Source organism: Musca vetustissima, unplaced genomic scaffold (assembly GCF_032173495.1).
Source record: "Musca vetustissima isolate MV318-11 ecotype Yass unplaced genomic scaffold, APGP_CSIRO_Mvet_v1 utg638, whole genome shotgun sequence".
NCBI lineage: Eukaryota > Metazoa > Arthropoda > Insecta > Diptera > Muscidae > Musca > Musca vetustissima.
The window spans coordinates 117032-132744 of record NW_026876660.1 but is presented as its reverse complement, the minus strand read 5'-3'; the positions used below and the strand labels follow the sequence as shown (position 1 = coordinate 132744).

At 36.1% G+C, this 15713-nt stretch overlaps 1 protein-coding gene across 1 annotated transcript; it reads left to right on the top strand.

The window, feature by feature from the left end:
• The first annotated feature begins 12553 nt into the window (after positions 1-12553).
• Positions 12554-13423, top strand: LOC133321224 (collagen alpha-1(XI) chain-like). Its single transcript, XM_061530312.1, has 2 exons — positions 12554-12578; positions 12639-13423. The coding sequence occupies exons 1-2, from the start codon at positions 12554-12556 to the stop codon at positions 13421-13423; spliced, it is 810 nt and encodes a 269-aa protein (XP_061386296.1).
• The last annotated feature ends 2290 nt before the right edge of the window (positions 13424-15713 follow it).

Below are 15713 nucleotides of genomic sequence, written 5' to 3'. Positions count from 1 at the left end.
TATACAAGGCAATTCGGTTGCAAACATACATATGTATATATTCTGAATTGAATTATTTTTTGTGAAATGACACTACAAACAAAATACACAAAACGAATTGCCAGAAAATTGTCGGTACGAGCAATTTTTTTCCATTTCTATCCCCTTGCCCCTCTCTCCAACAAACAAAGACTTGAGGCAAGTAAACTCGCCTAATCTAAATTGGGATGTATATGCCTATCTTTTCCGACCTCAATAAAAATTCATATTTTTTTGGACTCAAATCAATACGTTATGTAAAATTCCACCTCAATCGGATAAATCTTGGGAGTTTGGAAGCTATATTTAATCTGAACCGATTTCAAGAAAACTTCACGTACGCCAATATGTTCTTAATTCAATACGCTGTGCAAAAATTTGTCTCAATCGGCAAATATTGTGACTTAGGTGAACTATTGTGGAATCGAATAAAGCTATATCAAAATCTGAACCGATCTTCTCCAAATTCAATAGGGCTTGCCCTTGGCTGTGCCAAAATCCATCTCATTGGGATGATAAATGCGACCTGTACTTTGTTTACAATTTAGTATGGGCAGACGGACAGGTATAAATCGACTCAGAAAGTGATTCTATGCATATTGTCAATCTCTTTTCCTTTTGCCTGTTACCAACATTTGCTCAAAGACATAATACCCTGTATCACAGAGTGGTGACGGTTATAATTAGAGCCATTTGAAAAACGTTCCAAAAAGGTTCAAATTAACGGATATTGGGAGTACCAACATATGGGGCTTCCCTAAAATGTGAACCAATAATGATAATTATAACCTACACAACATTGTTGTCAGGGTATAATAGCTCTGTGTAGTCCCAAAAGTTTGCAACGCAGCGAAATATTGGTCCTATATCCACTTTTTAGTATACCGATCGTCATATCTCGACTAGCTAAATCGATCAAGACATTTATTTCCGCCCATTAAAAATTTTAAACATGGTGCAGGCCACAATTATGGACCAATCGTCGCGAAATTTTGCTTGTAGGATCGGTTCTGGTCAAAGAAGACCACTTATTGTTTTTGATAATGATCCGTTAATATTTTAGGGATGAAATGGACCAAAAACTAATTTTCTCTGTTTTTCTTTTACATGAAGTTCCAGTTATGGTATAGGACGACGCCTTTATATTTCGGTGATGTTGAAATGATAATAAGGGGGTGCAATGAACCGAAAACTTTATTTTTGTCAGATTTTCTAGTTTCTCTAGAGGCCATTATTATATGCAGAACGTCACATATTTTACGCCGCGAAGGGGGTTCTGACCAAATACATAGAACGGCTATTTAGATAATGATAGGTCAATATTCCGGGAGTCAAATCAACCAAAACTGAAAACAAGATTTGGAAAATATGCCAGGATTAGAAAGTGGACCTGTTGACCTAGTCGGTCAAGAGGGTGCAAATATCGGGAAATATTGCCCAGGCTCAGAATATAGAAAGTTAGAATTTCGTAGTGGTTGTGTATACTGCTCCGCTCACTGGTATTAAAACTTGATCCTATATATACAATGCACAAATTTGTATATAATTCAGCCTTCTTACAATTTTTGGTGAGAAGACTGTAATTTGGGATGTAAACGTAAATAAATGCGGATATTTGAGGTTTCAGCATACCCATAATTTAGCTTATACAGTACGAAAGGTTCGAGAGGGCTTATAAACGTCGGCTAAGTTTTTCCGTGGTAATATTTTTAAAAGTTCCTTTGAAATCGATGCAGGGAGCAAGTTTATTACTCATTGACGTAAATCCGACCGTGTGTTCTTTGGTTTTGGGAAGAACTTTGTTGGTTGTTAGGTATCTTGTCTTGTCGTGTTTGATTGTGAAACAACCTCAGCTCGATGGGTACGTAAAACTTCCGCATCTTATCAAGAGAACGACTAACAGTGGTTAGTTAGTTCGGCTACTTTTTCCATAAACCCAAATAACACTGTTTGACGCTGATGATTTATATTGGAAGAAACTGTTTTACATCTGGTGCCATTGAGTCATGGATCTTAGGTCCGAACCGATGCAGAGACGTTAAATAAGTTACTTATTTAGATGGCTTGTGACAGAACATTTGTTCCATAAGCCGAGCATAATAAAAAATTTCCAGGAGCGTCGGTCTTTTGCGCTGTTCTTCCAATTTGAAAGGCCATGTTCGACAATGTTGTCTTCCACTTGATCTTTCCATCGAATTCGAATGACCTAGCCAACGTAGTCGTTGCAGTTCGATACGTCTGACTACGTCATAGTCCGAAAGTAGATAGTACAACTCATGGTTCATTCGACGGCGCAGATCGGCCCACAGATCTTTCAGAGAATTGTTCTCTTAAATACTCTAAGATCTGCCTCATCTGCGTAGCCGAGTAACAAGTGCTGTTTGGTATACAGAGCGTCATTTCTGTTCACATTTGTTAAAAAGTTCACACGATAAACTGTCATGTCTGAATCCTCGTTCGGTATTGAAGTGCTACGGAGGTCCTTACCGAATTTAACTGCAGACTTTGTGCCAGTTAAAGTTATCCTGCATAGCCGTATTAATTTTGAAGGAATGCCAAATCATTTCCCGTATTTAGCGCAGTGTAAAAATCGGGTCTATAGTGGATTCGCCAGATCTGAAGCCGGATTGATAAGATCCAATAATATAATTTACACACTGGAAAGCATTTTACATGTGATTAGAAGGAGGAATTAGTGTTCGTTGTTATTTGTTCGGTTGACTCTTTATTTTGCTGTTCTTATACGCTACCGCTATCTCTGATTGAATATGATTCATTGACACAGAATTGATTATTACATGTTCATCCAGGATTTAAGTTTAATGTTGACCATTATTGTAAACAATTTGCTTACGATATAGTCCCAACTGTTCATTATCATATAGTTTTTGTTTAAAATTTCAGATTTTAAGGTCACATTTTCACTTATAAATTTCAATAAACCACTGTGTCCATTTTGTAACTATATTCATAGCATGGAATATCTTCCAAAACCTTTAAAATTTTTCAATATCAAAATAACCAAAACAAAGTAGAGAAACACCCAAATAATAACTCTCCGCGCAGCAGCAATTATAATATTCGGTCAACATATCCCCCAAAAATAACAATAAAGAATTAAGAAATTTAACCAAAAACACATACACACACGTCTCAAAACACAACATCATCTAATCTGATGAAAGCTTCAACAGCCAGCCGAACAACCAACCACTCAACCAACATTGTATGCCGATGGACACACTTCTCGGTTGCACTTGAAAAATAATGACGAAGTGATGCTAAAGAAAAGGCAAACTAACTGAACTGATCGCATATTGTGAATATTATCCAAGTAAACCTACCGGCTGACGGAATTGACCTACTAACTGACCGGCTGGCTGACTGACTGACTGCTTGACTTTTGTATGGTAATTTCTTGTGGGCTTTTCGACAATATTCCACAAAAAACGCGTTGCAAAGATAAAACCAACAGCAGCATTTCTTTTGTTTACTCATCTGTGGTGTTTGCGTGTGTACCCTACATTCATGTGATTTAAAAGAAAATTGGTCAAATGGTGCTGTATTCTGCCTAGTCATTCTTTGAGATGGATGGAACATGATAAGGTTCTTCAGAAAAAAAGTTATTATGGAATGTTTAGAATCAGAATTTCTGGGTGAAACAATTAACAACAATTTGGAGAGCTTTGAAACGAATTATTTATACCCTACACCACGAAAACGCAGTAAAAAACATTCCATTAAGCTCATCAAATTAAATATAAGATCAACAATTTAAGTATTCGAAAAAGTAGCTATCCTTAACGGATTATCGATATGTATATCGTAATAAATGGATCTTTGCAAAAAGGGTTAAAAGGGAGTATTATAACCCTCTTAATTGCAAATTCGGATGTGACTGGGATCTGGCTGAAATATAAGTAAGAACTGCCAAAAATTCAATTAAAATCCCATATATTAGCATTTTCAATACATTCCAAGCTGGTCAGGCCCTCTTAATTTAAGCGAAGAAAAAATGTGAAACCATTATAGGAGACGAAGGTCATACCCGTCCATCGGCACAATCAAATATTTTTGGTGCAATAAGTGATCTTCATGACCTAGAGAGAGAAGTCAAAAGTAAGAAGCGTAAACATCTATATAATCAGGCTTATAAGGCAGGTCATCGCAGCATTCATACATATGCAGTCGACCAGTAGAGCAATACCATGTTAATGCTACATGGTATTAATAACACTTGCCAGCATGTTGACTAAGACCACTAGGACATGTTGCACCTATTAATCTGCTCATCTAATCCTACATTCCTGTCTGCAAAATCTCTACGGAACACACAGATTGCAACCTTCCTGAATTTGATACAGAGGAGTCAGAGCCGGACATGATACTGGAGTGTCGTTTTTGTATTTCAGCCGCTACAACAACAAGTAAAAACGTCGTTAAGTTCGGCCGGGCCAAAATTTTCATACTTCCAACTTTAAGGTGGGCATTCAAGATAAATAAAATCTCTATGTATTGTAAATTACTACAAGGAGAAAACGAAATAGAGAACTGCAGACGATCATTCTCTAAAATATTGCTAGGACCTCTAATATTATGAAAATGACGCTTGACCTTTGTTTGGCGCCATGTAGAAACATGGACAGATATTGAATATAAAATGTAAAGTAGTTGTTTACACATGAATGTTCTGGAATAACACTCGTAATGCTAATAACGAAAAATATGGGTACTAATAGCATCGAAACTATACATGGACCAATATTAGCAAACGTGAGCAAAATACCGAATAATGGGATTATCGTTATATGAGGACTTACCCGAAACATAGTCCAATATTTATAATGTTTGGATGCGAGATTTTCTACCCAAAGAGAATCCAAAATATAATTGATTTGGTTGAAAAACTTACCCAAAATACAGAATATAAGTAGTTGGACGGGGTATATGCAAAATTTTGTCACAATCCGAAAAAAATTCAAGAAAATTCGATTGAGAATTATTGGTACAATCTTCAAAATACTAATAAGTAAAAACGTCGTTAAGTTCGGCTAGACTAACGTGTCATATCGGCATATCTCGACAAGCTGTGTCGATCTGTGGATCAATCTGAAATGGATCAAAAACTTAATTTTTGTCTGTTTCTCTAGTCGCTCTAGAGACCACAATTGTGATCCGAACACCAGGAAGAGAATACGAAGAATAAGCATGACTATTTTGCTGTGGATCGGTCAATATTTTACAGGTCAAATGGACCCTGATTTTTGTGTGAAAAATTACAAAATATGTATTCTGGGGCGTATATACATCCAGAAAGACCTAAACCCCAAAAATTGATAGTATATCCTTTATGATGGTACCAATTTTATTGTTGTATGTATGTGGGAGTTATAGTATTACCCCAGTATTACTATTACCCCACTAGAAATTCTTCATGAAGTTTCGATTATGGTCAAGAACGACGTCTATAATTTTCGGTAATTTTGAAATGATATTTAGGGGGAACAATGAACCGAAAACTTTATTTTTGTCAGATTTTCTAGTTGCTCTAGAGGCCATTATTATATGCAGAACATCACATATCTTACACGGTGAAGGGGGCATCAGATACTTAGAAAGACTGTTTATTTCATGGCGTAAATATTCACTTCGCGAAAAAAAGATTTAAAAATCGGTCAAGAAAGTACAAATATATCGCGAAATATTGTTCAGGCTCAGAATATAGAAGCGGAGAAAGTTAGATGTTCGTGGTAGTAGGGTAGGGTATAATATGGTGGGCGCCGTCCGATTATACTGCTCCGCTCATTTTTTATTCACCAATAAACGGATATGTCAAATTATAGCCACTTTCATGAGATAATTTGGTTAAACATGAATTTTATGTGGCGTTATATCAAAGCTTGGACCTATATATACGCCGCATAAATTGGTATATATGTCAGCCTTTCAAAACTCTTTATATCAATTTACAGTCACTTTTTTTGGAAGAAAGATTAATGAATCAAATTGGAGAGAATTCGGTTCAAAACATGCCTAAATCCCTCAAAATACTGAATAATTGGTGTATCATTATATGGGAGCTTCCCGGAAACTTAGGCCAATATTGATCAATTTTAATCAATGAGAATCCAAAATATAAAATTACAAGTAATTTGGTTGAAGCACGAGTCCAAGCTCCCCAAAATATGAAAATATTCTTTAAAAAGTGAACCAATATTGATCATGTTTAATGGGAAGATTTGACACTCGAGAAAAATTGCCCGAAACCACAAAAATATTGAATAATGGTGGTTACCATTATATGGGGGGCTACCCCGAAACATGTACCAATGTTAATAATATTTCGTAAATTGGTGGAAACGCGTGCTCTAGCTCCCCGAAATATCGATCATTGGGTTGAAGCGTTATATGGGGGCTTCCCTAAAAAGTGGACCAATATTAATAATTTTTAGTGGAAAGATTTAGTACTACACCACAACACAAACTAACAAATTACAAGCAATTAGGTAAAAGCATGTGTCCAAAACCATTAAATACGGAATATTGGGGTTACAGTTATTTGGGGGCTACCCCGATACATAAGCCGATATTGATAACTTTTTAAAGACAGATTTTATAGCCAAAATGAATCCAAAATGCAAATTTCAGCTGATTCTGTTGAAAAACGTTTCCACAACACCCAAAATGCCGAACACCGTTAATAATACCTAAAAAGTGAACAAATAATGATTTTTTAACCAAAATTATTTGTTTTACCGAGAAAGTGGACAATTTTTATGTAAGTTGTAAAGTTTCTTTAGACGTTGGCATTTACAAACTCTTGTGCATTACAAACTCTTGTGCGCTCAAACTTTTGACATCCGGCGGAAGTTTTAAATACCAACAGATATTTGGATATTAAATAATTCATTCACGATATTTTGATATTTAGACAATCAAATTTTCATTAGTGTCCCTTCAACTTATAAGACCGATTAGAAATTAAATGTAGTTCTTATTTAAATCAGGTTCTTAATTTTCAAATCCATTAATTTCCATATGTTTTTAATCTACAACAGAATCTCTGTCACTAATTCATTTTTATCGCATGTAGAGGATCTAATAGCCGTTGGCAATTGAAACATTTCTTTTCAACCACACCATCGAACATCTGATCTAATTTCTATTGAATTTTCATAGCATTGAATGAGATGGCTTTGTTGTTATTGGTATCTCATTAAGGTTTTACACTTTTTTACTGGGAATCCACAAAAATAACAACAAAAGTAACAACGACAGCAACATATTTATGAATATCTTCAACATAGCCTGAGGTTATATAATATTCTGATTTATGTATTTGTCTAACCCACAAAATAGCATCTATGCTTCAATAACTATGTATGTATGTGTGTATGTAAAAGTGGTTAAATCGCCCCTCAGATAAACAATAAGAAACCTTCAAATCTTTCACCTACTCTACATACTTACATATCGATACATATTTATGTATGTAAAAAACCTCAGTCTCTCTCTCACACACTCTTCACCATCGCTGTGGACCACAATAATGACTTTGTTAAGAAGGCTGACAGTTTCGATAACAGCAGCAGCAACACCAGCAACGACAAGAAAAAGGTAAAAGCCGTCAGTATGACGCTGATGACCATTTGTTTGGTTTATTTTCATCTGCTGCAACAGCAACGGCCGCAGCATCTTTCCAAGCCCAGATTGGCAATTTAAATGGTGAAAGAACCGGTTTGTATCCACACACACAGACAAGAAGAAATTTTCAATGCCCCGACGAGCGACAGATAGCCGATGTTTATTCAAGCTGTTGTTATTAATACACGTAAAAACAGACGATGTGATAATGAGGTTGGTAGGTTGTGGTTTCGTTGTACGGTCGTGCGGAATATTTCCATGTTACCTGCATTGATTTTACAAATGTTACAGTTATTTTTGAATATTAACGTGGATGTTTTGTAAAAACTGATTTAATTTTTTGTGGTAGCAGATTATCATCATAATAAGCGTAAACAAAATAAAATACATTAGGATGTAACAAAAATATTTTTGTGACATAAAAGTATTTCTAATTGCAAAATTTTTATTTTTGGTCATTTTGGTGTAAAATTAGTACGTATTATACATTTATATGTTTGTAACATACAAAAGGAAACGAGACAGACTCATAGTTACTTTTGAGGATATAGGTACATAGAATTACTTTATGAGTCGGCTTGTGCATGTCCGCCATTTGTCTTTCCATATGTTTTTGCAAACAAAATGCGAATCGCATTTATTTTCCGAAATTGACTCACAGTTTAAAATTTCGTCTCAATTGAATATAATTTTTGTATTTAGTGCATAACATGTATAAAATCCGACAAAAGATAATTAATCCACTTTGGGTACATTTAACAGATGCGTCTTAACAGAACTCGCATTTTTGAAGGACCATTAAAATGAAATTGGATGATCTAAAATATCTTTTCCTAAATGGGAACCGAGATCAATTCATAAACATGCCATTCTGCAACCATTTTAAACAATTGTGTAAATCGATTAAAAGAAATCCTTAATCGGACACCCATTGATTATTTAGAGCACAATTAACATGAAGTCGGTCACAAATAAATATGGGCTATGTCTGCATTTCTACAATACGCAATTGCGTCATTCTATGCTAAATGTTGTACGTTGTGCAAAATTTTGCAGCAATCGGCCTAACTTTGGTACACCATTTACTTAAAATCGGACGAAAATAAATTGGAAGCTATATCTAAATCTAAACCGATTTTAACGAAACTTGCCGCAGGTTAGGTTATAATAACTTCAGTATGTTTTGGCCTATCGGTCATATTTTGGGTCCTTGGTGCATCATTTATTGAAATCGGACGAAAATATATATGGGAGATATATATAAATCTGAAGGGTTTCAACGAAGCTTTCCACATGTTAGCCTATAATAACATTAGAAAGTTCTGCAAAATTGTGTGTCATGTATATTATAAGGCTTTGGCGCACTTTTTACTTAAAATCGGACGAAAATATATATGGAAGGTATATATAAATCTAAACCGATTTTAACAAAACTTGACGCACATTAGGCTATACTAACTTCAGTACATGGTGCAGAATTTTGTAGCAATTGGCCTAACATTCGGTCTTTGGTGCACCATTAAGTTAATAGGATGAATCTATATATGGGAGCTATATCTAAATCTGAACCGATTTCATTATATCTAAATTTTAACCGATTTTCTCCAATTTCAATAGGGTCAAATAACTGACTTGTGCCAAGTTTCATCCAAATCGGATCATAAATGCGACCTGTACTTTAATGCCGAATAATGGGTGTACAGTTACATGGGGGATATCTTAAAAAGTGAACAAATATTGATTATTTTTGCTAGAAAAATTGCTACTGAATGAGAATTAAAAATTCGGTTGAAAACCCTGTCCAAGCTCACTAAAATACCCAATATGGAGGAGATGTACCGTTATGTGGCGACAATATTAAAATTGGAACCAATAATAATAATAATGATTTTTGGTAGAAAGATGTACTACCAAATGAGGATTCAAAATACTAAATTATAACCGGTTGAAAAACCTCAAAAGCGGATCGATATCGATAATTTTTGAAAGAAAATTTACTACCAAATGTGAACGATTAAAAAACGTGTCCAAACTTCCCAAATACCCAAAATAAAATTGGACCGATATCGAATTTCAAAGCTCTATCTTATATATAGCGAACTCTATCGTAATTTCGAAGATGGACGGACAGACAGACGAACATTCATAAGTCATGCTTGGTCAAGAATATTTATACTACGAATCTTTGGGGGTGTTGCGAGCATGAGTAAACATCTCCTACAAGTGTGATGTCTTGGCATCTGTAGTCGAGGCTATCGCTACAAACACGCATCAAATGGACGCAAATGGATCTGAGTTAAGGGACCACAGGAGAAGAGCAATCATAATCTAACCTTTCGATACAGGTGGGGACTCAAACTCGAATTCCGAGTCTTAATTCGAGGATAACACTAACAAAACCATCTTAGAATGCTGGAGAAGCGAAGAGTCTGGCAAGATGGTGGAGAAAGTAAGCAATGATGTCATCATGTTCACATCAAGAAAGAAGCATTATATGGGGCTCAAAGGCGAAAACTGGCCAGGACTAGAGGAATAAGAGCGAACAGTAAATTAATGCTCAGAAAGATAAGCCTGTTTTTCCCTCCAATTCTTCGGAAGCGAAAAAGTGGATTAGATCTTCGGAAGAGAAGGCGAACGCAAAAACCCTCAAAGATGAAAAATAACTTCTAGTCGGCAGATATAAACAGAAGATAGAAGTAGCCAAGCCGAACTCAAAGAGGACTGTCGAAAATCTACCAACGGAGGGCGGCGGAGCTGGCTTCAATATCAAGAAAATGAGTGCTGCTTCGGAATTTAAAGACCGATAATTCCAAAAGAACTAACCGGTTTCAAGGAGGCGATATAGTGTCGTACTCTGCTATGCACTGTTCGACGATAATAGTGGGTCCGCCAAACTAAGAAAAAACAAGACCCATAAGGGAGTGAATGATTCTGCTGCAAGAGGGCCCCATTGATCTGCCAGCTACAGTTTCATGGGGGACTATCTAATGCTATAGTTTGAGTCATCAAACATGAGAAAAATAGTACCAAGTATTGCATCTATAAGCGAGACAATTAAATATAATCTGGCGAGGAAAATTACAATCCTCAACTACAAAAGGAAACGGCCTTCGCCAGTGCTTGAGGCAGCGAGTTCACCACAGAATTTTTGGTCCGCAAAACAAGATGATTCTGGTGAAGAATTGGGAAATCTTCCACAGGGTCTAGAACTACCACCCTAGTGGTAGGCTTGGACAAGTCTTCAATGGCATGATTGGCTAAGACTAAGGACAATGTGCACTATGTGTTCAATGCTGTCTACTTCAATATTGGCAAGTGAAATATTGGAAAGGTGGAAACCAGGGAACCGAGGAGAAAATTAGCGATTCCCGAGGAGATCGTTTTTGGCTGTCAATTGATTGGGGCCATTCAGATAAACCTTCATCGGAGTGAGACGGCAATAATGGTTCTGATGAAAAAAATTAATCAAAGGTAATATACACATCGCGCTAATCAAGGATCATGTTTCCGACAGAGTACCTGTATAATATGTCACAAAAATAATTGGTTTCACTTCTCCCCAGAGTTGTTAACATAGAACGCAACAATACTGAATCAGGGGAATGGTAACATTTACCTGACATCAGTTTATTGCAAATTACTTGCAAGTAAGCATAGTCCACAATAAAAGTCCTAACGGATTTAAGGAAGCTTGAATGCGCAGTTACGGAATAACAGTAGAGCTATTCCGTAGTCGTTTAACGACAAAATTGCCGACAATAGTCGAAAACTTGAAATTTTCATTTGCTTTTAATTTCGTTAATTGACCCATATAATTTCATTATATCAAAAGTCCTGTGGGTCGATTCACTATCAAATTTAAACAATTCTCAAATCGATAAAATATTATAACGACAAAATAAACAATATTTCAATTCTATAACAGCGTTTAACAACAATTGTTCAAAAATGTTGTTAATAAACAACACCAAAATATTCCAAGTTAACTTATCGACAAATATTTTTCAATATTGAACATGCCTTGTTTTGTTCTGAATTTGTTGTCAAAATGTTCAAAAATAAAAGCTTTTTGTAAGTGTTTCGACAATTTGTCTACATTTTTACAGAATAACATTTTCGTTACTGCAAACGATTTTATGTGTAGACAAAATTGTCGATTGTCGGATCGTTATAAGTTACTGAATCGACCTACTGACAGTACAATATAGTTCCTAGTTGAAAACTTGATAAATAAATGTCAGTAGACCTATGGTGTAAATCTTAGGAAATGTACCATCGAACGTGGCCCCAGTTTAGTAATTTCGTGTGCCCAGAGGATTTAGTCAGGCCGAACTTTTTCACTTGTTATTTTCTCTATTGAATTAAACCATAAACAGTTTATAACACTAATAAAATGGCATACAAATATTTCAAATATCTAAACCCATATTTTCTTTTTTATGGTAGAGAAACTCATGTTCAATTAACTTTTGTTAATTAATTTTTAGCTGCGGTTAAACATTGCAAATAGAGTCAATAACCTTAACTTTACACCAAAATAATAAAACAAAATTTATCTCTTTCTCCAATTTCTTTGACATTCAACATTAATTTATGCTGGGCGATTTGTGGCCGATAAGACATTTGACAAATGACTAGAAATTAAAAAAAAAATAAAACGATCACTAGCCAATCATCAACATATCTACAACTATTCCAAGAAAAACCAAAATGACATGAAAATCCCTTAGTCATCCCATTATTTAATGGTTATAAAGATCATATCTGGTGGATCAATTTGCAGAATTCTTAAAATCGAATAGAAATCAAATAAATCTCAGGCACTGAAATAGTTCAAAACGAATTATATAAAACCCAAATGCCCACACCTACAACACCATAGTCGGACAAAATGAGGCAAAGCATGAAAATAGTTGGTAAGTTGAAGAATTTCGATGGACTCTAAACAAAGACTAACATTTCTCTGCTTTCTCCAGTTTTTCTAGTGGCACTGATGGCCATATTGGCGCCAAGTGGGGCTTATGCCTCCAAAAAATCTTTGGCAAATTATGCCATGGCCCGTTCCATTGCCGAACCGAATGAAAACAATGGCCAATATATTGTCTACTCCCAAAATGATATGTATCAGAAGAAGGACAAACCCAAGGAACCCCAGATCACCGAAGATGACTTCGAGGAGGAACCCGAGGAAAAGGAGAATGACAACCGCAAAGTACCCGATTACCTATATCCCAGTGTCATACCCATGGCCTCCGATAATAATGTGAAAATTGTTATACCTCAAATGATTTATGGTCTGGAGAATCGTGGGGGTTATCATCAGGATAAGAAAATGTCCAACAATTATTACAACACAAATAATCCACAACGTCTATCGCTGCCAAACTCTAATTTACAATTTGGTTTAAATTTCAATGGCAATGCTGGTTTTGGCAAGGTACCCTCAACACACATGGAAAAAGAGGATGGACAACAAATGATGCCGCAGACAGCAATTTTACCCATTGTAATAGCTGGACAACCGGGACCACCAGGCCCACCTGGTCCTCCCGGTCCAGCAGGACCTCCTGGACCAATGGGCCGACCCGGTCCCATGGGAAGACAAGGTCATCAAGGACCACCCGGCCCACCTGGACCCCAAGGACCTCCAGCACAAAGTGGTAACTCTTATGCAACATTGGGGCAGACTACGGGATTATGGTATACCAATGGGAAACCCTTGATAACAATACCACAAAATAACTACAATAATGAGGAATAAAGGATTTTGAAAAAGAAAAGAACTGAAAATAATCCTTTTTAATTGGATGGGAAAGATAAGGGACACTGCAACCTACAGTCCCATGGAAAGACAGGGGCCATCAGGAATTCTTTGATGTGAGAACTAAATATCGGATTTTAATTTTATGATAAAGAGGAAAATATGCCGTTAATAATGAAAAACGATGGTAGGCAAATCGACATTGTACTGTCGGTGTACATCTTGTTGTAATTTAGTACATTGAGTTCTTATAGAATAGCAAATCTCTCCACTAAAAATTATGAATATAGGCCAATTTTTTCGGATAACACCCATAAAAGGGTAACCCCCAATTTTCGGTATTATGAGGTTCTTGAACGTCTTTTTCAACCGAATTCGCTGTAATTTGGTATTTTATAGTCGTATATGGTAACAAATATCCCTCCCATGTGACAAAATGTTCTCTTCCACTTCAGCTTTCCATCTAATTCGTGACCTTCATCTCCTGCGTGAGCCATCGGTAGGCTTGCTTTTATATGCCTTTTGTGCTGGGCCATCTTCATCCATTCTCACAACATTATCTAGCCAACGTAGTCGCTGCAGCTCGGTACGACTGACAATGCAGATGTCCGAGAGTAGATGGTACAATTCATGGTCCATTCGACCCCGATATTCACCGTCGACACAGATCGGCCCGTAGATCTTCCGGAGAATTTTTCACTCAAACACCCCAAGAGCTGCCTCATCTTCAGATCCACATAACAGCACGGGTAGTATCAGCTTCTTGTAGAGTGTGCTTTTGAGTTGCTCACTTATGGTGTTTTTACACGATATGTACTTTACATATGTGTTGTCACTTTATTTACATATGTAACTCGAACTCGTCATGTGAAACATACGGAAATTTCAATGTGTCAAAACGATATGCAATTACATATGTATTTTTTTCCGAATAGGGCGCGCTCTATTTTCCTATGTGAAACATAAGGAAATCAGCTGTTTGAATGAAACACATTGTTGGAAGAAAATATTTCAATTGCAAGCCAAAGAAAAAGATGAAAAGGCAACAATTACAAATTATTATTTCGCTTATAGGTGTTTAATAAAAAAATCATGTAGATTTAAGAAAAAAATAAAAGTGTTTTATTGTTTATAGGTTATGTCATATGTAAAATACATATGCCAATTTGAACACAACAAATAAATGTTTTGTGTATGCTGTAATTTTGACACACATAAGGAATTACATATGGATGAAATAAGTGACAGCACATATGTAAAATACATATCGTGTAAAAACACCATTAGACCATAGTAGCATCTGTTGGCCAACACTATCTTTCAAAACTGATGTCATTAGTTTTGTTTATGGCGGTACCAAGGTATATAAAATTGTTCACTACCTCGAAGGTGTAGTTTTCAAGTTCCACAGTTGGTCCCACTTTGGCAGACTCCTTCTTAATTCATTCAAAGGTGGATGTTACCGCTTGCAATGTTCGACTCATCATGTCGATGTCATTGCTGTAGGCGAGTAACATATGCCGTATGACCTTTTCCAGCAGGATGTTAAACAGGTCACCTTGTCTGAATTTTCGTTTGACTGCTGACCTTATGTCACTCAAAGTTATCCTGCATAGCCGTATTAATTTTGCAGGAATGCCCAACGTCTATGCACTTTATATGCAGTGGGAAGGAGACGTAATCCTCTATAGTTGGCACATATCGTCTTGTCTCTTTATATACCCTTCACCACACTGTGGTACAGGGTATTATGTTTTTGTGCATATGTTTGTAACAGGCAAAAGGAATCGAGATAGACACATCGTTCCTTTTGAGAATATGCATAGAATCACTTTCTGAGTCGATTTATGCATGTCCGTCCGTCTGTAGATGTTAAATTGTAAACAAAGTACAGGTCGCATTTATGATCCGAATTGGATGAAATTTAGCACAAGTCACTTATTCGACCCAAGGACAAACCCTATTGAAATTGGGAAAAAATCGGTTCAGATTTAGATATAGCTCCCATATATATGTTTGTCCGATATAGGCACCAAAGTACCTATATATCTTTTGGGCGAAATTTGGCATAGAGAACTGAATTAGGTTCAGAATGATGTGTGCCAAGTTTCGTGAAAATCGGTTCAGATTTAGATATAGCCCCCATGTATAGTTTTGTACGATTTTAGGTAAATGGTGCACCAAAGTCCCTATATATTAGGTCAAGAATGACGTGAAAATCTGTTCAGATTTAGATATAGCTCCCATATATAGTTTTGTCCGATTTTATGTAATTGGTGCACCAAAGATA

Coding starts and splice junctions, on each gene's coding strand:
- LOC133321224 (XM_061530312.1), top strand. CDS start 12,554: ATGAGGCAAAGCATGAAAATAGTTG. Junction 12,579..12,638: donor GCAAAGCATGAAAATAGTTG/GTAAGTTGAAGA, acceptor TGCTTTCTCCAG/TTTTTCTAGTGGCACTGATG.